Source organism: Coregonus lavaretus, assembly GCF_964263955.1.
Source record: "Coregonus lavaretus genome assembly, chromosome: 1".
In the NCBI taxonomy this organism is placed as follows: domain Eukaryota; kingdom Metazoa; phylum Chordata; class Actinopteri; order Salmoniformes; family Salmonidae; genus Coregonus; species Coregonus lavaretus.
This window is the reverse complement of record NC_139988.1, coordinates 85,374,873-85,396,011: the sequence shown is the minus strand read 5'-3', so window position 1 is coordinate 85,396,011 and position 21,139 is coordinate 85,374,873. Positions and strand designations below refer to the sequence as shown.

The 21,139-nt window shown below is 45.8% G+C and overlaps 1 protein-coding gene across 1 annotated transcript in view; it reads right to left on the bottom strand.

Annotated features, from left to right (window-relative positions):
* Nucleotides 1-21,139, bottom strand: part of LOC311141957 (metastasis-associated protein MTA3-like) — a gene marked incomplete at its 3' end in the record, with an annotated part of 28,247 nt that overhangs the window by 410 nt on the left and 6,698 nt on the right. Inside the window, 14 exon segments of the mRNA XM_084177482.1 lie at nucleotides 3,792-3,922; nucleotides 4,308-4,336; nucleotides 4,421-4,582; nucleotides 4,756-4,848; nucleotides 6,754-6,976; nucleotides 7,141-7,298; nucleotides 7,467-7,585; nucleotides 7,790-7,848; nucleotides 7,997-8,071; nucleotides 14,963-15,151; nucleotides 15,288-15,387; nucleotides 15,498-15,600; nucleotides 15,691-15,808; nucleotides 15,933-15,996. Coding sequence (XP_084033608.1) covers nucleotides 3,792-3,922; nucleotides 4,308-4,336; nucleotides 4,421-4,582; nucleotides 4,756-4,848; nucleotides 6,754-6,976; nucleotides 7,141-7,298; nucleotides 7,467-7,585; nucleotides 7,790-7,848; nucleotides 7,997-8,071; nucleotides 14,963-15,151; nucleotides 15,288-15,387; nucleotides 15,498-15,600; nucleotides 15,691-15,808; nucleotides 15,933-15,996 — 1,623 coding nt within the window.

Sequence of the window (21,139 nt, the reverse complement as noted above, 5' to 3'; positions counted from 1 at the left end):
CGGAATTAGTGGAATTGTATCAAATACATCACATGGTTTCCATGTGTTTGATGCCATTCCATGTGCTCCGTTCCAGCCATTATTATGAGCCGTCCTGCCCTCAGCAGCCTCATGTGGTGTGTACGTGCATCTTGTGTTGTTTAGGCCATTGTATTTTAAAGCATCAAGAAAAGAGAGAGGGAGATGGAGAGAGAGATGGGTCCTGAGGGCAGGGCTGTCCTGTGAATGACTGAGTGTTGATTATAAAGAGTCATGATGTTAATAGAGTTTCTCTGCGTGATATAATCCGTAATATTGATCACTCCATTTAGTGAGGCAGGACCAGTCACAGAGTCATGGAAAATGTATGAGTGTGGCACACACAGTCTCTAGTACCTTTTGTTTAATATATTATTTCATAGTCTCGGAAATCCCAGACCTAGGGCAACAGCACTAGGTCTGGGGAACATGGGGGATTTTCTTGGTAATTTCGAAAGGGGCGAAAAAAAATTGGCGGCCTTAAAATCCTCTCTGAAACATGATAGAGGCGGACACAATGCGTACGCAGATAGCTAGGCTAATTTCGTGGTTGTAAGCTTGTAACACTAATGTTAGCTGCCGTGGCGCATGCAAACTACTCACTTGAGAAATACACTCATTGAAAATATTATCCGCGAGCTCCATCTAGCTAGCTACCAATTTTGCATCAGGTGGGGATGTTTACGCCAGGGTACTACAGTGAGGGAAAAAAGTATTTGATCCCCTGCTGATTTTGTACGTTTGCCCACTGACAAAGAAATGATCAGTCTATAATTTTAATGGTAGGTTTATTTGAACAGTGAGAGACAGAATAACAACATAAAAATCCAGAAAAACGCATGTCAAAAATGTTATAAATTGATTTGCATTTTAATGAGGGAAATAAGTATTTGACCCCCTCTCAATCAGAAAGATTTCTGGCTCCCAGGTGTCTTTTATACAGGTAACGAGCTGAGATTAGGAGCACACTCTTAAAGGGAGTGCTCCTAATCTCAGCTTGTTACCTGTATAAAAGACACCTGTCCACAGAAGCAATCAATCAATCAGATTCCAAACTCTCCACCATGGCCAAGACCAAAGAGCTCTCCAAGGATGTCAGGGACAAGATTGTAGACCTACACAAGGCTGGAATGGGCTACAAGACCATCGCCAAGCAGCTTGGTGAGAAGGTGACAACAGTTGGTGCAATTATTAACTCACCTCGTGGAGTTGCAATGATCATGAGAACGGTGAGGAATCAGCCCAGAACTACACGGGAGGATCTTGTCAATGATCTCAAGGCAGCTGGGACCATAGTCACCAAGAAAACAATTGGTAACACACTACGCCGTGAAGGACTGAAATCCTGCAGCGTCCGCAAGGTCCCCCTGCTCAAGAAAGCACATATACATGCCCATCTGAAGTTTGCCAATGAACATCTGAATGATTCAGAGGAGAACTGGGTGAAAGTGTTGTGGTCAGATGAGACCAAAATGGAGCTCTTTGGCATTAACTAAACTCGGCCGTGTTTGGAGGTGGAGGAATGCTGCCTATGACCCCAATAACACCATCCCCACCGTCGAACATGGAGGTGGAAACATTATGCTTTGGTGGTGTTTTTCTGCTAAGGGGACAGGACAACTTCACCGCATCAAAGGGACAATGGACGGGGCCATGTACCGTCAAATCTTGGGTGAGAACCTCCTTCCCTCAGCCAGGGCATTGAAAATGGGTCGTGGATGGGTATTCCAGCATGACAATGACCCAAAACACACAGCCAAGGCAACAAAGGAGTGGCTCAAGAAGAAGCACATTAAGGTCCTGGAGTGGCCTAGCCAGTCTCCAGACCTTAATCCCATAGAAAATCTGTGGAGGGAGCTGAAGGTTCGAGTTGCCAAACGTCAGCCTCAAAACCTTAATGACTTGGAGAAGATCTGCAAAGAGGATTGGGACAAAATCCCTCCTGAGATGTGTGCAATCCTGGTGGCCAACTACAAGAAACGTCTGACCTCTGTGATTGCCAACAAGGGTTTTTCCACCAAGTACTAAGTCATGTTTTGCAGAGGGGTCAAATACTAATTTCCCTCATTAAAATGCAAATCAATTTATAACATTTTTGACATGCGTTTTTCTGGATTTTTTTGTTGTTATTCTGTCTCTCACTGTTCAAATAAACCTACCATTAAAATTATAGACTGATAATTTCTTTGTCAGTGGGCAAACGTACAAAATCAGCAGGGGATCAAATACTTTTTTCCCTCACTGTAACGCATAAGGCTCTGGACGGATTTCCTACCAGTCCATTTCCGGCTATCCCAACCTACTCTTCTACCTGTGCAGGCGTGTATGTCTGAACATTATTAATGGAGACTAATCTCTTTCTGCTTAGAAACACACACACATAGCCGTAGGAAGTAGGTTGGGGGTGGGGGTGCTGCGTTTTAATATTTGTAGATGTATTTATTTATTGTGTTTTCAAGGGGGGAGATATTCTGATTTTTCAGGGGGTCCTCAGCACCCCTACTTCCCGCGTCTATGCTCACACACACCCCCAGCCTGACCTGAGCTCTGATTGGTTCTAATAAAGAATAGAGCATCTCCATCATCTGTCGTTAGTGTCAGTCAGCCAAACATATGAGACTCATTAGCATATTCCATTCCTGTGATTCTGGGAAGATGAAGTCTCCTAACACACACACACACACACACACACACAGTGGGATGATGTAAATGGATGCTCCAGTAATGCAGTAATGATATTTCCGCTGAAACCTGCTCAATCTCAGTTAGTCTAAAATAACCCTTCATCCAGTGAAGAAGGGGGGTGATGCGGGTGGCAATGGTTCATGGACACTGAGTGTGTGTATGTTAGTGTGTGTGTGTGTAGGTGTGTGTGTGTGTGTGTGTGTGTGTATGTTAGTGTGTGTGTGAGTGCATTATCAAGTTGACTGGACTGTACGCTGCACAAGTGAGAAACAGACTCCACAGGTAACCCAGGTCACGTGTGTGTGTGTGTGTGCTTGTATGTGCGTGTGAGTGTGCATGTGTGTGTGTGCGGGGTGGGGGGCTTACCGTGAGCAGTTGTGTAACGGCTGCAGCACTGAAATGAGACAAGCAGCCAGTCACTGACAAGAAGGGAAACACACGCCGACCCACGATGCAACAGGGCACAAGAGGTCAGGGGTCAGGACCTGTATTCCCAAAGAGTCTCAGAGTAGGAGTGCTAATACAGGATTTTATGTAACTGATCGTGGATCAGCACTTCTACTCGGAGACACTTTTTGAATACAGGCCAAGGTGTGCGCACATTAAGAGGCATTAAATCATGTGAGTGTGATGTGTTTTGTATGAGATTAGAATATTTGGTTACCTCTGGAGTCCCATTCGTCAGCTTGGCAGTGGCCTCAGTCTCAGCCCTGTTTACAACCCTACAGTTGTCTCCTTGTTAGTCCCCTATAAAATATCTTCAACTAACGATCCACTAACCCTTACCCTAGCAAGTTGTTGAATAGCAAAACTATATCTAAAGACCAATTAGGCCCAGTTTGCTCACTCAACTCTTGATGGATCTCAACCCACAGCAGTGACCTGTTTATTAATTACATTTCTACGCCCTGATCTCTGGTATTCTATTTCTGTGCTTGGTGAGTCATGGTTGTCGAAGCTTGTTAGGACACAGCTGCTTCAGCCCAATCAGCTGTCAGTCCCCGGCATAATAAGCCGTCACTCTCCAATCACACACAAGACGGTCTCACGCATCATCAGGCCAGCTGCCGATCAAAGGCCACCCCTACCTGGTCTCCCGGGAGACAAAGAAGAAGCTATCATCGGGGGCATCAATCAAGTTTGGGCGTCTCTTCCTAATCATGACTCCGCCCCTAGCACTGCCCCTGGTCCCCCCGCCTCCACTGCTACGGCCGTTCTGCTGGGAAGAGCCAATCACAAACAATTACTCCAGAACGAGACAGTCAAATACAAGCACCTCATAATCCTCCAATAAAAAAACAACTGCCATGCTTAATGATGTAATATTGTGGAGTCAACCTTAAATGTCTGTGTTTGAAGTCTATGGTAGAGTTGCTGCCCGACTACATTGCAGACGTTGTATTGCATCATCAGCCAATGGTTGTGTGCCACGTCATCGACTGGAGCAGCAATCGGGCAGATTGGTATATCATATGATGTGATTAGCTGATATGTTAAACACCTATCCAGCCGATTTGAGACCTATCATGCATCTGCAATGTAGTCAAGCAGGAACACCACCTATTTAAAGTCCTGTGTTTAGTAAAAGAGAAACTGTTACTCACCACTGGTACCGTTGTCTGGCCTGGGTTTTCTACAGAAGGACAAGGAGACAACATGATAGAGATTAGTTGGAGTGTGTGTGATTGTAGGTGTGTGTGCAAGTGTATGTGTGTACCTGGGCGTTTCTCCGGCTCGGCTCTGGTGTGGTGGTGGAAGCTGCGTTTACCCAGAAGGCCATGGGGACCGTGAGGGAGAGAAGAGAGGAGGCGGCGAGGGGGAGGGGCTTGAAGGCCAAGGGTTCGGTGAGAACGGGGGGTGTGTATCGCGGGCCGGGACTCTGGAACACATTACACCACACATTTGACCACCCATATTACTAAATTTTTCTTGTTTTGTTGTCATAGGAGAATGTCATTCCTTGTGGACTACTCATACAATTGTCTCCATTGTTTAGGCGTTGTGTGTGTGTGTGTGTGTGTGTGTGTGTGTGTGTGTGTGTGTGTGTGTTACCCAGGAACTGTAGGATGCTGGTCAGGGTACTCCTCTGGGTGGTCCGGATTCTGGGCGGTCGCCCGACTTGCCCCTCCGACAGCCGCAACATATCTAGACCAATCACCACACAGCAGCTCTACTACTGACCAATCACCAAACAGCGCCAGACAAAAGCAGCTGTACTATGTCATTCAGTCAAGAATACTGAGAATGTTTCAAACAGAGAAAAGGTATTAACATTGGCGGCATGCTGTGTAGTTTTCTTGAATTGTTGATAACAGAATTTATCTGAAAGCTCCGAAACTAACCGTTACCAACTAATAGCTGTGTAATCTACTAATTAAACTGTAACAAGCTGCAGTATGAGTTGAAAGCAGTTTGAGAGTGAAACACTGTGTTAGATTACTTACTGTATGAGGTGGTTATGGGAAGATGTAGCAGCAGAGCTCACACACACTAAATATATAAAGCACAGCCCTTATAACACACACATAACATGCATGCACACGCACACACGCACACACACACAGTGAGGGTGTGACTGGGGTGTGATGGAAGCAGGCAGAGATGGGTGGAGTCCATGCTCCAATAGGGGCAGGCCTTGTCTGGTCCTCTGACCAATTGGTGAGTGTGGTGGAGTGATGACAGGTACACAGACAAATGAAGCACAAGGACTCAGAGAATGGTTTCAGCTGTGACTTTATTACAGTTCCCACTGTCACATTCACAGAGAGAGGGATGGAGAGAGGAAGAGACGGAGAGAGAGAGAGATGGAGAGAGAGGAAGAGACGGAGAGAGAGAGAGATGAGAGGGATGGAGAGAGAGAAAGAGAGATGAGAGGGATGGAGAGAGGAAGAGACGGAGAGAGAGAGAGATGAGAGGGATGAGAGAGAGGAAGAGACGGAGAGAGAGAGATGAGAGGGATGGAGAGAGAGGAAGAGAGAGAGAGAAAGAGAGATGAGAGGGATGGAGAGAGGAAGAGACGGAGAGAGAGATGAGAGGGATGGAGAGAGAGGAAGAGAGAGAGAGAAAGAGCGGGAGTGGAAGAGAGAAAGAGAAAGAAAAATAGAGAGTAATTCGAGGTAGGAGAAATAGAGATAAATAGAAGATATGACTGGAACAGAGGAACATCCTGATATGGGCATGTGAGAGTGGCTTACAGGACAGAATGGGAGCACGTGTTGGGGTTGGCTTGACAACATAGAAACAGGAAGAAAAAAAACGAGCTTCAAACTCAGAAAGAAAAGCTGAGAATGGAAGGCCGATTACCACCATCGTCATCTTCATAGAAGCCACTACTGCCTGAACTCACCCTTTTTGCCACCCTCTCCTCTATCTCCCTCCATGTCATCACATGAGCTCTAATGAAACTTCTCTCAATCAATCACACCAATCACTCATATCTCATACACACAATTCCTTGCAGAAAAAGCATATGAAGGCTCATTAATGTAACACGCACTGCGCTATGCAAAATAGAGCTTCTCTTAGTAAAATATGTCTCCTCCACTTCTAACTAACCTTAGCAAATATACGCTCACATTCTGCGGCCTGGAGAATAGGAAGTTGTGTGTTTGTGTATGGGTGGGCATGTATAGCATGTGTGTGTGTGTCTGTGGCATGCATGTGTACAAAATGACCCGTTCTAAGAAATGTTTGAGAAGAGTGTGTGCTTGTATGGATTTCAAACGGCTATAATAGCTGTTCAGTTGAGAGAGACACATAAAAACAAAACAAACAGATGAACAGATGATGAAACTCAAAAGTCATGAGGACCGGCAGTCTTTATTGGAAACAGGGGAGAAAATACAAAACCAAAATAATAATAATATAATAATAATACAATATAACAAAAACAGAGAGAGAAACAGACAGAGGGAGGAAGGAAGGAGAAGGAGCGAGGTGAGGGGATGGGGTGAAGGGGGGGGGGGTGGTTGTGTGTATGTGTGTGTGTGTGTGTCAATGTGTGTGTGTGTGTGTGAGGAGGCAGAAGTTAGGAATTGAAGGAGCTCTCACACTCAGCCCTTAAGGCAGCCCAGTTAATGAGCACAAAGGGGCGCCGCGCAACGCGTCGCAGTCTGACGATGTCACGGCACATGTGACGTGCCAGCTTGGTGAGGTGGGTGGCATGCAGCAGGAAGGCCTGCTTGGTCTTCGTGGAGGACTTGGGGCTGCCGCTGTTACGCACCGGCACCATGTGACTGGACTGGCGGGGGCCGTGGCCACGCGACCGAGGCTCCTAGAGAGGGCTGACATGAGTACCTGTTCTCCATGACGGAGAAAAACAACTGTACTACATTACATATTTATATCAGAATGTTCAGTAACATTGAATATGCAGAATAAGCCCCTGGGGTACAGGGTTAAAGGGGAGATGTGTGGTAGTTAAAGGTGAGGTCTTACGTTGGGCACAGGGCTGGGTGGGGTCTTCTCCTCGGGCCCCTCCGCTCTGCTTGGCATCTTAAGGCCACCGTACTTCTTCCAGTACATCCAGCACGACACACACAGGCGACACTGCATGTTGGGCGGCCCCCACGAGTACCACTGGGCTGACTGCATCGCTGTACACATACATGTTAGGACTCACACACCTCATCAACGCATAATCAATAAACACGATCAATATCTAACAGTCGATCAATAAGTCATCCTCTTAAACACTGTTCACCAGTCTCTGATGAGGGGATGGAGAGAAGGATGGCTGGATGGATGGAGGGAGGTGGACTTACAGTAGCAGCTCTCGCAGGCTCGTCCTCCCCCCGCTGCCTGGTAGGCTCCAGGCCCTGCCCCATTCACCGTCGCCATCTTCCCATTGGTCACTGAGATCTGGTTAGGGTTGGGCTTGTTGCTGCAATACGAGAGGGAGGTAGATACACAACAAATCTTCAATATGAATCCTCTAACGGGTGAAGACACACACTGTATATGGACGTGATTGTGCACCAACACTCACACACAAACACTTCAAACAGACACTCAATCAAACACACACACACACACACACACACACACACACACACACACACACACACACACACACACACACACTTACTATGTGGGGATGTAAACCTGCTTCAGTTTACTTTCTGCTTCTGCTGCCTTCAGTCTCTTCTGCTCAGAGAGAAACACAGAGAGGACGGTTAGACTGCTAGCCAATAAGACCAGAGGACAGCTTGGCACTGGATGCTGCGATGTCGCTAACAGCTAGGCTAGCTGGCTAGCTAGCTAGCAGGAGTGGTGTAGAGATATGGAGACTCACCTGCTGTACGTATCTGTCTGTTGTCTTCCACATGTAATAATACTCTATTATACTGGTCAGAGACTTCCATGGTAGCTAAAGAGGGGGAAAAGGAGAGAGATGGTTTTAACAATGCTCATGTTTTTGACGTCTGCGTGTCAGATCCCTCATGAATATTGATGAGCAGGCCGACCAGGTTTATTCTGAACCCAACTCAGATGCAAACACACACACACAAAAATATAACATGGTGCCATACTGTATGGCTGCCATCTTGCGAGCTCCAACACAACTTTTCTATTTAATGATTCTTTTAGCGTTTATCCTTATTTTTTTGCAGAAAATGACCGACAATAACTTTTGAACATCAGATCGGCAGTTACTAACCAACCAAATTCCAGCTTTAATTTCGACTCATCTGCCCTGGGCTATTTGTGTAATTCTGACCCAATTTTTCCAGCTATCCAAGAGGAAATGCCGGCGAAAAAGAGGCAGGAGAGGGGAGCCCTGGCAAGATTACGGCAAAGTGAAAACCGGCCACTTCTTCCCTCCATTCTATTGGCCAATGTAGACTCTTGATAAGATGGATCACCTCCGATCACGGATTTGCTACTAACGGGACTCTCGTAACTGCAATATTCTCTGCTTTTCTGAAACATGGTTTTCGGACAAGATACCCCCCGTGGCTACCCAACTCGAAGTATTTTCCATTCACTGAGCAGACAGGACATTGGATTCAGGGAAGTTAAGAGGGGGAGGGATATGCCTCTTCATCAACAACAAATAGTGTGCTGAACTCTCGACCCATTGTTCACCGGTCTTGCAATACCTGATGGTCAAATGCCAACCCTTCAACCTCCTGAGAGAGTTTTCAGCTGTTATCGTGACTGTTGTAAACATTCCACCTCAGGACAAGAAAAACAACACGCTGGCACTTAATGAACTGTACGAGGCTATAAACAAGCAGGAAACCATACAGCCCGGAGGTTTCCTGCTTGTCATTTAATACATGTAATGTAGAGGTCTGCGCGGGACTGATTAATTAATACCGCTCCCACCCGCACCCACAGCTTTTAATACCGCACCCACTCCCACACCCGCTGGCTTCCTGTCCGACTACCACCTGCTACCGCAAGAACTGCTCCCAAACCCAACCGCAGTCCCGCAATGTTATTCACAATGTATGTGACTCAGCGCATTTGCCAGCCATGGTCCCCCTCCGGTCTTGGTCTTGAGGTGGTCTCGAACACAACACTGCTATCTCTATTACTGGGCTATATCAGCCAATAGGCTAGACGCAGTTTGAAGAGAGCAGAGTTGGAGAGACTTGCCCTTTCTCTTGAGCTATGTTTTGTAGACTACCTTTTAGGAGTGGGTCAACTATAGGCAGTTTCTTATGGATCGCTCCTACAGACAGTGAGTCATGTGGCCGTGGCCTGCTATGTAAAGCAGGCAGATGGGTATCGAGGCATTCAGTTAATGTTCGATTGAACATTAGAATGGGCAAACCGAGTGACCTAAGTCACTTTGAGCGTGGTATGATTGTCAGTGTCAGGCGCGCCGGATCCAGTATCTCAGAAACAGCCGCCCTCCTGGGCTTTTCACGCACGACAGTGTCTAGGGTTTCTAGAGAATGGTGCGACAAACAAAAAACATCCAGTCAGCGGCAGTCCTGTGGGCGAAAACAGCTTGTCGATAAGAATGGTGCAAGCTAACAGGTGGTCCAGAAACAGACAAATAATGGCGCAGTACAACAGAGGTGTGCAGAAAGGCCTCTCAGAACGCACAACTCGTCCATCCTTGTCACGGCTTGGCTATTGCAGCAGATGACCACACCGGGTTTCACTCCTACCAGCTAAAAACAAGCAGCACCTCCAGTGGGCACGCCATCACCAACACTGGACAATTGAGGAGTGGAAAAACATCGCCTGGTCTGACGAATCCCAGTTTCCAGTTGCGTCATCCCCTGATGGCAGAGTCAGGATTTGGTGTAAGCAGCATCGTCCATGGACCCTTCCTGCCAGGTGTCAACGGTACAGGCTGGTGGCGGTGGGGTACCGCCGTCCAACAGCAGCAACTGCGCGATGCCATCGTGTCAGCATGGACCAACATCCCTGTGTCCCGTTTCCGACTTGTAGAATTCATGCCCCGAACAATTCAGGCTGTTCTGGAGGCAAAGGGGGGTTCAACCCGGTACTAGATGGGTGTACCTAATAAACAGTCCGGTGAGTGTATAGTATAATCATATTTTATTTTATTTCCTTGGAAAGATAACTGCCCAGTGATTCCACACCCATGCATAGGTAGCCTACTCTATTTCATTGAGACCACACTTATACCAGGCGCACTTGATCTTGCACGCCCAACTAGGAGAGGAGAGGTAGGCTACTAAACTTGAAACAGCAAATTCTGAGTGTGTGTGAATAATGCGACAAAGATGTGCTTGTAATACAATAGGTAGGCTAACACATACAAAGCAGAAAGACAAACATTTCCAAATAATCAGCGGGACAAGAATAATATTTTAATCCCAAAGATGTCGGTCTGACTGCCCGCTCCCAACCGCAGCATGAAAAATGCAGACCAAGCCCCAATAACCTCTGTCAGGACCCGCAGCCCTCTAACATACTGTACTTCCATCATTCGCCACTAGGGGCGTTAAAGACCACTGTTACCCGTGATGCACTCTTACATTTACATTTTAGTCATTTAGCAGACGCTCTTATCCAGAGCGACTTACAGGAGCAATTAGGGTTAAGTGCCTTGCTCAAAGGCACATCGACAGACTTTTTCACCTAGTCGGCTCGGGGATTAGAACCAGCGACCTTTCGGTTACTGGCACAACGCTCTTAACCACTAAGCTACCTGCCGAGAAATGGTCCTCCAAATCGGAGGCTATGCTACAAGGCTGCTTTGCTAGTGCTGATTGGAATATGTTCCGGGACTACGCCAATAGCATCGACGAGCTAACCACCTCTGTCACCTGCTTCATTAGGAAAAGCATCGGCAATGTTGTCCCCACAGGTAAGGTTCGCTGCTTCCCCAATAAAAAGCCCTGGATTAACACAGAGGTTGGCACAAAGCTAAAGGACAGGGCTACCGCACACAGGGCTACCGCAGACAGGGCTACCGCACACAGGGCTACCGCACACAGGGCTACCGCAGACAGGGCTACCGCAGACAGGGCTACCGCACACAGGGCTACCGCAGACAGGGCTACCGCAGACAGGGCTACCGCACACAGGGCTACCGCACACAGGGCTAACGCACACAGGGCTAACGCACACAGGGCTATCGCAGACAACCCAGAGGCTACAGCTGAGGACACAAACAAGTCCAATAAGTCACGATACGACCTCCGCAGAGCCATCAAACAAGCAAAAGGACAAAATAGGAACAAGGTGGAATCCTATTACACAGACTCCGACGCCCGCCGCTTGTGGCAGGGGCTACAGTCCATTACGGATTACAAAGGAAGAACCGGCCGTGATCTGCCCAACGATGCCTCTCTACCAGACGAACTCAATGCATTTTATGCATGCCTCGACAAAAATAACACAGAGCCGTGCACGAGGGCCCCCGCTGACCCAGGGGACTGGGTGATCTCGTGGTCCTCTGTAGCTCAATTGGTAGAGCATGGCGCTTGTAACGCCAGGGTAGTGGGTTCGATCCCCGGGACCACCCATACACAAAAATGAATGCACGCATGACTGTAAGTCGCTTTCGATAAAAGCATCTGCTAAATGGCATATTATTATTATTCCAGGGCGCGTTCTCAGTGCATGCGCAGTACAGCTGGCAGGCATATTCACAGTCATTTTCAACCTCTCCTTGTCCCAGTTTGTAATCCCCACGTTTTAAGATGACCACCATCATTACTGTCCCCAAGAACTCTAAGGCTTTGCCACCATGACTACCACCCTGTAGCCCTCACATCTGTAATCACCGGCTACGATGAGACAGCCTACAGGAAGGACAGTGTGTACCTATGGTAAGAGTGGGGGTGTTAACCCGTGTCCTGGCTAAATTCCCAATCTGGCCCTCATACCATCATGGCCACCTAATCATCCCCAGCTTCCAATTGGCTCATTCGTCCTCCCTCCTCTCCCCTTTAACTATACCCCGGGTCATCGCTGTAAAATGAGAATGTGTTCTCAGTCAACTTACCTGGTAATATAAGGGTAAAAAAAAAAGAAAAGAAAGTGTGGTGCCAGTACAACAACCTCCCCCTCAACGTCAGCAGGACAAAGGAGATGATCGTGGACCACAGGAAACGGAGGGGCGAGCATGCCCCAATTCACATCAACAGGGCTGTAGTGGAGCGGGTCGAGAGCTTCAAGTTCCTCGGTGTCCAAACCACTAATGCAGCGTTTCCCAAACTCGATCCTCGGGACCCCAACTCGATCCCCCCCCCCCCCCACTACACAGCTGATTCAAATGATCAAAGCTTGATGGGTTGATTATTTGAATCAGATGTGCAGTGCTAGGGCAAAGACCAAAACACCCCTTAGGTTCCAGAGGATCGAGTTTGGGAAACCCTGCACTAAGGACTTAAAAAATTGTCCACATACAGCGCATCTTACCCCTCAAGAGGTTGAAAAGATTTGGCATGGGCCCTCAAATCCTCAAAAAGTTATACAGCAGATACAGTGGCTTGCGAAAGTATTCACCCCCCTTGGCATTTTTCCTATTTTGTTGCCCTACAACCTGGAATTAAAATTGATTTTTTGGGGGGGTTGTATCTTTTGATTTACACAACATACCTACCACTTTGAAGATGCTAAATATTTTTTCTTGTGAAACAGACAAGAAAGAAGACAAAAAAACAGAAAACTTGAGCCTGCATAACTATTCACCCCCCCAAAGTCAATACTTTGTAGAGCCACCTTTCGCAGCAATTACAGCTGCAAGTCTCTTGGGGTATGTCTCTATAAGCTTGGCACATCTAGCCACTGGGATTTTTGCCCATTCTTCAAGGCAAAACTGCTCCAGCTCATTCAAGTTGGATGGGTTCTGCTGGTGTACAGCAATCTTTAAGTCATACCACAGATTCTCAACTGGATTGAGGTCTGGGCTTTGACTAGGCCATTCCAAGACATTTAAATGTTTCCCCTTAAACCACTCAAGTGTTGCTTTAGCAGTATGCTTAGGGTCATTGTCCTGCTGGAAGGTGAACCTCCGTCCCAGTCTCAAATCTCTGGAAGACTGAAACAGGTTTCCCTCAAGAATTTCCCTGTATTTAGCGCCATCCATCATTCCTTCAATTCTGACCAGTTTACCAGTCCCTGCCGATGGAAAAACATCCGCACAGCATGATGCTGCCACCACCATGCTTCACTGTAGGGATTGTGTTCTCGGGGTGATGAGAGGTGTTGGGTTTGCGCCAAACATAGCGTTTTCCTTGATGGCCAAAAAGCTCAATTTTAGTCTCATTTGACCAGAGTACCTTCTTCCATATGTTTGGGGAGTCTCCCACATGCCTTTCGGCGAACACCAAACGTGTTTGCTTATTTTTTTCTTTAAGCAATGGCTTTTTCTGGCCACTCTTCCGTAAAGCCCAGCTTTGTGGCGTGTACGGCTTAAAGTGGTCCTATGGACAGATACTCCAATCTCCGCTGTGGGTTTTGCAGCTTCAGGGTTATCTTTGATCTCTTTGTTGCCTCTCTGATTAATACCCTCCTTGCCTGGTCCATTAGTTTTCGTGGGCGGCCCTCTCTTGGCAGGTTTGTTGCGGTGCCATATTCTTTCAATTTTTGAATAATGGATGTAATTGTGCTCCGTGGGATGTTCAAAGTTTCTGATATTTTTTTATAACCCATCCCTGATCTGTACTTCTCCACAACTTTGTCCCTGACCTGTTTGGAGAGCTCCTTGTTCTTCATGGTGCCGCTTGCTTGGTGGTGCCCCTTGCTTAGAGGTGTTGCAGTCTCTGGGGCCTTTCAGAACAGGTGTATATATACACTGAGATCATGTGACAGATCATGTGACACAGATTGCGCACAGGTGGACTTTATTGAACTAATTATGTGACTTCTGAAGGTAATTGGTTGCACCAGATCTTATTTAGGGTCTTCATAGCAAAGGGGGTGAATACATATGCACGCACCACTTTTCCGTTAATTATTTTTTAGAATTATTTGAAACAAGTTATTTTTTTCATTTCACTTCACCAATTTGGACTATTTTGTGTATGTCCATTCCATGAAATCCAAATAAAAAACTATTTAAATTACAACATAATAGGAAAAACGCCAAGAGGGATGAATACATTTGCAAGGCACTGTAGCCCAGTACATCACTGGGGCTGAGCTCCCTGCCATCTAGGAGCTCTGTACCAGGCGGTGTGAAAGGAAAGGCCGGAAAATTGTTAAAGACTACAGCCACCCAAGCCATAGACTATTCTCTCTGCTTCCGCACAGCAAGCGGTACCGGAGCAACAAGTCTGACACCAACAGGCTCCTGAACAGCACTCTCCCCAAGCCTTAAGATTGCTAAATAGCTAACAAAATGGCTACACGGACTATCTGAGTTAACCCTTTATTTTATTTATATTTTTGACTCTACGCACTGACTCTACGCACACTCTACGCACTGACTCTATTCACACTCTACACACTGACTCTTGACAGTCCAACACACACACATGCTTAAATTTGAACACACACACACATTCATACTGACTCTAAACACACACAATCATCATATACGCTGCTGCTACTCTGTTTATCATACATCCTTATCCCATTACATATCGACCTCTATCACTCCAGTATCCCTGCACATTATAAATATTTTATTGGAACTGACCCTCTTCATAGCTTCTTACGTTAATATTAATATTTTATGGTAAATATATTGGGTATATATACTGATATTGGTTACTGCATCGTTGGGAACGAGCAAGAATGGCATTTCACTTTACTTGTACATGTGACAAAAACTTGAAACACACAATGTACACACACACACTTTGAGACTGTGACTTACGAAGTCCTGTCTTATGTCGTTGAAGTCCTTTCCGTATTTCTCCAGAGCCTCTTCAAACATGGCTGCCTCCGAGGCGCTCCACTCCTCCATCTCGTCCCGACACAACACCGGCCCACCGGACGGCACCAACACACTCAACGCACTGGACAGGTCGTAACCATGACGATGCAGCGTGTCCATCGCATGGAACTACACACACACACACAAGGACACACACACAGGCAGATAGAAAGTTTGAGCGAGTTTATCCATCAAAGTTAGAGAAGGTTATATCCTTAGACGAACAGTCAAACTCAGGACAATAAAAAAATGGTGTGTGTCTCACCAGTGTGATGTCTCGGGAGGCGGCGGCTGCACTCGCATGTAGACTGGGCTGTCTGACCGAGCTGCTACAGTCCAGCGCTCTGGCAAACGTCCCCACCGCCCTACAAACACACAGCTTTGAGGTCAGGGCTAGAGAGATCAAGGGTACGTGGGTCTTCGGTACGGCAAACAGGAACTGAGAGGTCAAGGGGTTAGAGGTTAAAGGTCGTACCGTGCCACCACCAGGAACTGGTCTATCTGTTTGCTGGAGAGAGGACAGTCAGGATCCCACAGCTTCTCCTCTAGCTTTGATTGGTCACGTTCATCTGAGTAACCTACAAAGATACAGTCAGTCAGAGGGTGTGTGTGTGTGTGTGTGTGAAGAACGTATGGTGTGTGTGTGGTGTGTGTGTGTGTGTGCCTACCCTCCTGTAGCATGTCAGGTACGTCGGCCTGAAAGCGTGGTCCCACTCTGATCTCTCCCTTATCAGCCAACAGTGTCTTCTGGGTAGGGTCGTAAACCAGGGAGTAGAAAAACGTATCCTACGGAAAACACACACGTTTTTACAATACACACACACACACGTTACACACACACAAAGCTGACATGAGAATGGTATGGGAGGCATTTTAATAGCAGGACATACCTACACACAACCCTTCTTACCTCTTTGTCCAGGTAGGAGAGAACAGCTTCAGTCTCATTCAACAATGCCACACTACACTTCCCCCTGAAAGAGAGAGAGAGAGGAGAGACGGAGAGGAGGGGGGGGGGGGGTGAGCGCTGTTGTCTGTGTCACACGGTTTAATGGCTGGGTGAGTGTGTATTCAGGGGTACTGCCTGTTACAGCAGGGGGGATTGTGTGTGTGTGTTAGGGCTGGTACAATTAATGAATAACTGTGTCACCAACGGTTATGGATGAAGATCGTCATGAAAATAAAATAATCAGTTCCAGCCATTATTATGAGCCGTCCTCCACTCAACAGCCTCCACTGATATATATATATACACAGTGCTATTAAGAGGTCTTTGCCCCCTTTCTAATTTTCTCTACTTTTGCATATTTGTGATAATGAATGTTATCAGATCTTCAACCAAAACCTAATATTAGATAAAGGGAACATAAGTGAACAAATAACACAACAATTACATATGTATTTCATAAACAAAGTTATGCAACACCCAATTCCCCTGTGTGAAAAAGTAATTGCCCACTTACACTCAATAACTGGTTGTGCCACCTTTAGCTGCAATGACTCCAACCAAATGCTTCCTGTAGTTGTTGATCAGTCTCTCACGTCACTGTGGAGGAATTTTGGCCCACTCTTCCATGCAGAACTGCTTTAACTCAGTGACGTGTGGGTTTTCAAGCATGAACTGCTCGTTTCAAGTCCTGCCACAACATCTCAATTGGGATTAGGTCTGGACTTTGACTAGGCCATTCCAAAACTTCCAATTTGTTGCTTTTTAGCAATTTTCATGTAGACTTGATTGTGTGTTTTGGATCATTGTCTTGCTGCATGACCCAGCTGTGCTTCAGCTTCAGCTCACAGACGGATGGTCTGACATTCTCCTGTAGAATTCTCTGATACAGAGCAGAATTCATGGTTCCTTCTATTAAGGCAAGTCGTCCAGGTCCTGAGGCAGCAAAGCATCGCCAAACCATCACACCACCACCACCATGCTTGACCTTTGGTATGATGTTCTTACTGTGGAATGCAGTGTTTGGTTTTCGCCAGGCATAATGGGACCCATCTCGTCCAAAAAGTTCACTCAAGTTTGCCAAAAAGCACCTGGATGATCATCAAGACTCTTGGAAGAACGTTCTATGGACAGATTATTCAAAAGTATAACTTTTTGGACGACATGGTTCCAGTAATGCCTGGCGAAAACCAAACTCTGCATTCCACAGTAAGAACATCATACCAAAGGTCAAGCATGGTGGTGGTGGTGGTGTGATGGTTTGGGGATGCTTTGCTGCCTCGGGACCTGGACGACTTGCCTTAATAGAAGGAACCATGAATTCTGCTCTCTATCAGAGAATTCTACAGGAGAATGTCAGACCATCTGTCTGTGAGCTGAAGCTGAAGCACAGTTGGGTCATGCAGCAAGACAATGATCCAAAACACACAATCAAGTCTACATGAAAATTGCTAAAAAAGCAACAAATTGGAAGTTTTGGAATGGCCAAGTCAAAGTCCAGACCTAATCCCAATTGAGATGTTGTGGCAGGACTTGAAACGAGCAGTTCATGCTTGAAAACCCACACGTTAAAGCAGTTCTGCATGGAAGAGTGGGCCAAAATTCCTCCACAGCGACGTGAGAGACTGATCAACAACTACAGGAAGCATTTGGTTAGAGTCATTGCAGCTAAAGGTGGCACAACCAGTTATTGAGTGTAAGGGGGCAATTACTTTTTCACACAGGGGAATTGGGTGTTGCATAACTTTGTTTATGAAATAAATGAAATGAATATGTAATTGTTGTGTTATTTGTTCACTTATGTTCCCTTTATCTAATATTAGGTTTTGGTTGAAGATCTGATAACATTCAGTATCACAAATATGCAAAAGTAGAGAAAATTAGAAAGGGGGCAAATACTTTTTCATAGCACTGTATATATATACACACACACACACACACACCACCAGTCAAAAGTTTGGACACACCTACTCATTCAAGGGCTTTTATTTATTTAAATTATTTTTTACATTGTAGAATAATAGTGAAGACATCAAATCTATGAAATAACATATGGAATGATGTTGTAACAAAAAAAGTGTTAAACAAAATATATTTTATATTTGAGATTCTTCAAATAGCTACCCTTTGCCTTGATGACAGCTTTGCACACTCTTGGCATTCTCTCAACCAGATGTTTTATTTATTTATTTTTAATTTCACCTTTATTTAACCAGGTAAACCAGTTGAGAACAAGTTCTCATTTACAACTGCGACCTGGCCAAGATAAAGCAAAGCTAAATGAGGTAGTCACCTGGAATGCATTTCAATTAACAGGTATGCCTTCTTAAAAGTTAATTTGTGGAATTTATTTGAGCCAATCAGTTGTGTTGTGACAAGGTAGGTGGGGTAAACAGAAGATAACCCTATTTGGTAAAAGACCAAGTCCATATTATGGCAAGAACAGCTCAAATAAGCAAAGATGTGTTGTGACAAGGTAGGGGGGGGGGGGGGAGGGGGGGTATACAGAAGATAGCCCTATATGGTAAAAGACAATGTCCAAGAACAGCTCAAATAAGCAAATAGAAACAACAGTCCATCATTACTTTAAGACATGAAGGTCAGTCAATACAGAACATTTCAAGAACTTTGAACGTTTCTTCAAGCGCAGTCGCAAAAACCATCAAGCACTATGATGAAACTGGCTCTCATGAGGATACGACATCCCATCTGGACTGGGCTTAGTGGGACTATCATTTGTTTTTCAACAGGACAATGACCCAACACACCTCCAGGCTGTGTAAGGGCTATTTTACCAAGAAGGAGAGTGATGGAGTGCTGCATCAGATGACCTGGCCTCCACAATCCCCCGACCACAACCCAATTGAGATGGTTTGGGATGAGTTGGACCGCAGAGTGAAGGAAAAGCAGCCAACAAGTGCTCAGCATATGTGGGAACTCCTTCAAGACTGTTGGAAAAGCATTCCAGGTGAAGCTGGTTGAGAGAATGCCAAGAGTGTGCAACGCTGTCATCAAGGCAACGGGTGGCTATTTGAAGAATATATTTTGATTTGTTTAACACTTTTTTGGTTACTACATGATTCCATGTGTGTTATTTCATAGTTTTGAGGTCTTCACTATTATTCTACAATGTAGAAAATAGTAAAAATAAATAAAAACCCTTGAATGAGTAGGTGTTCTAAAACCATACTACACTTCCACCTGAAAGAGGGAGAGGAGGAGAGACGGAGAGGAGGGGGGGGGGATGAGCACTGTTGTCTGTGTTAAACAGTGGCTGGGTGAATTCAGGGGTACTGCCTGTTACAGCAGGGGGGATTGTGTGTGTGTGTATGTGTGTTTGTGTGTGTGGATGGATGGATGGGTGGAACAAACAGCTGACTGAAAATGGGACTGCTGGGCATTCGTGGATTGAGTCAGTTTCTGCTGTAACAAGCAAGGTGTTGTAGCAAACAAGTCTTTGGTTGCCTCGGCAACGCCCCCCTCCCTGCATCAGCACATGCAGTCAGGAGCGGAGGAGAGGAGAAAATGTATTTTAAAGCTGAAATCCTTAATGGGGAAACTGACACATTTGTTTGCGATATTACAACAACAAAGAAGTCACTGCAAACAACAAACAGTTTTCCCCCCTCTGACATCATTGCACCCGCGATTGAAGAGCGTCTCCTCAGCTCAGCAACATAAACAAGTACAATGGTGGTGGGGCGGCCGTGGCACTGTTTCCGCCTACTGCGGATTCCATCTTAAAAAAGATATATACACTACCGTTCAAAAGTTTGGGGTCACTTAGAAATGTCCTTGTTTTCCATGAAAACATACATGAAATGAGTTTGAATAGGAAATATACCACATGCATAGGAAATTTAGTCATTGACAAGGTCAGAAATAATGATTTTTAATTGAAATAATAATTGTGTCCTTCAAACTTTGCTTTCGTCAAAGAATCCTCAATTTTCAGCAATTACAGCCTTGCAGACCTTTGGCATTCTAGTTGTCAATTAGTTGAGGTAATCTGAAGAGATTTCACCCCATGCTTCCTGAAGCACCACCCACAAGTTGGATTGGCTTGATGGGCACTTCTTACGTACCATACGGTCAAGCTGCTCCCATAACAGCTCTATAGGGTTGAGATCCAGTGACTGTGCTGGCCACTCCATTATAGACAGAATACCAGCTGACTGCTACTTCCCTAGATAGTTATTACATAGTTTGGAGCTGTGCTTTGGGTCATTGACTTGTTGTAGGAGGAAATTGGCTCCAATCAAGCGCCGTCCACAGGGTATGGCATGGCGTTGCAAAATGGAGTGATAGCCTTCCTTCTTCAAGATCTCTTTTACCCTGTACAAATCTCCCACTTTACCACCAGCAAAGCACCCGCAGACAATCACATTGCCTCCACCATGCTTGACAGATGGCATCAATCACTCCTCCAGCATCTTTTCATTTGGTCTGCGTCTCACAAATGTTCTTCTTTGTGATCCGAACACCTCAAACTTCGATTTGTCTGTCCATAACACTTTTTTCCAATCTTCCTCTGTCCAGTGTCTGTGTTCTTTTGCCCATCTTAATCTTTTCTTTTTATTGGCCAGTCTGAGATATGGCTTTTTCTTTGCAACTCTGCCTAGAAGGTCAGCATCCCGGAGTCGCCTCTTCACTGTTGCCGTTGAGACTGGTGTTTTGCGGGTACTATTTAATGAAGCTGCCAGTTGAGGACCTGTGAGGCGTCTGTTTCTCAAACTAGACACTCTAATGTATTTGTCCTCTTGCTCAGTTGTGCACCAGGGCCTTCCACTCCTCTTTCTATTCTGGTTAGAGCCAGTTTGCGCTGTTCTGTGAAGGGAGTAGTACACAGCGTTGTACGAGATGTTCAGTTTCTTGGCAATTTCTCACATGGAATAGCCTTCATTTCTCAGAACAAGAATAGACTGACGAGTTTCAGAAGAAGGTTATTTGTTTCTGGCCATTTTGAGCCTGTAATCGAACCCACAATTGCTGATGCTCCAGATACTCAACTAGTCTCAAGAAGGCCAGTTTTATTGCTTCTTTAAATAAGCACAACAGTTTTCAGCTGTGCTAACATAATTGCAAAAGGGTTTTCTAATGATCAATTAGCCTTTAAAATGATAAACTTGGATTAGCAAACACAACGTGCCATTGGAACACAGGACTGATGG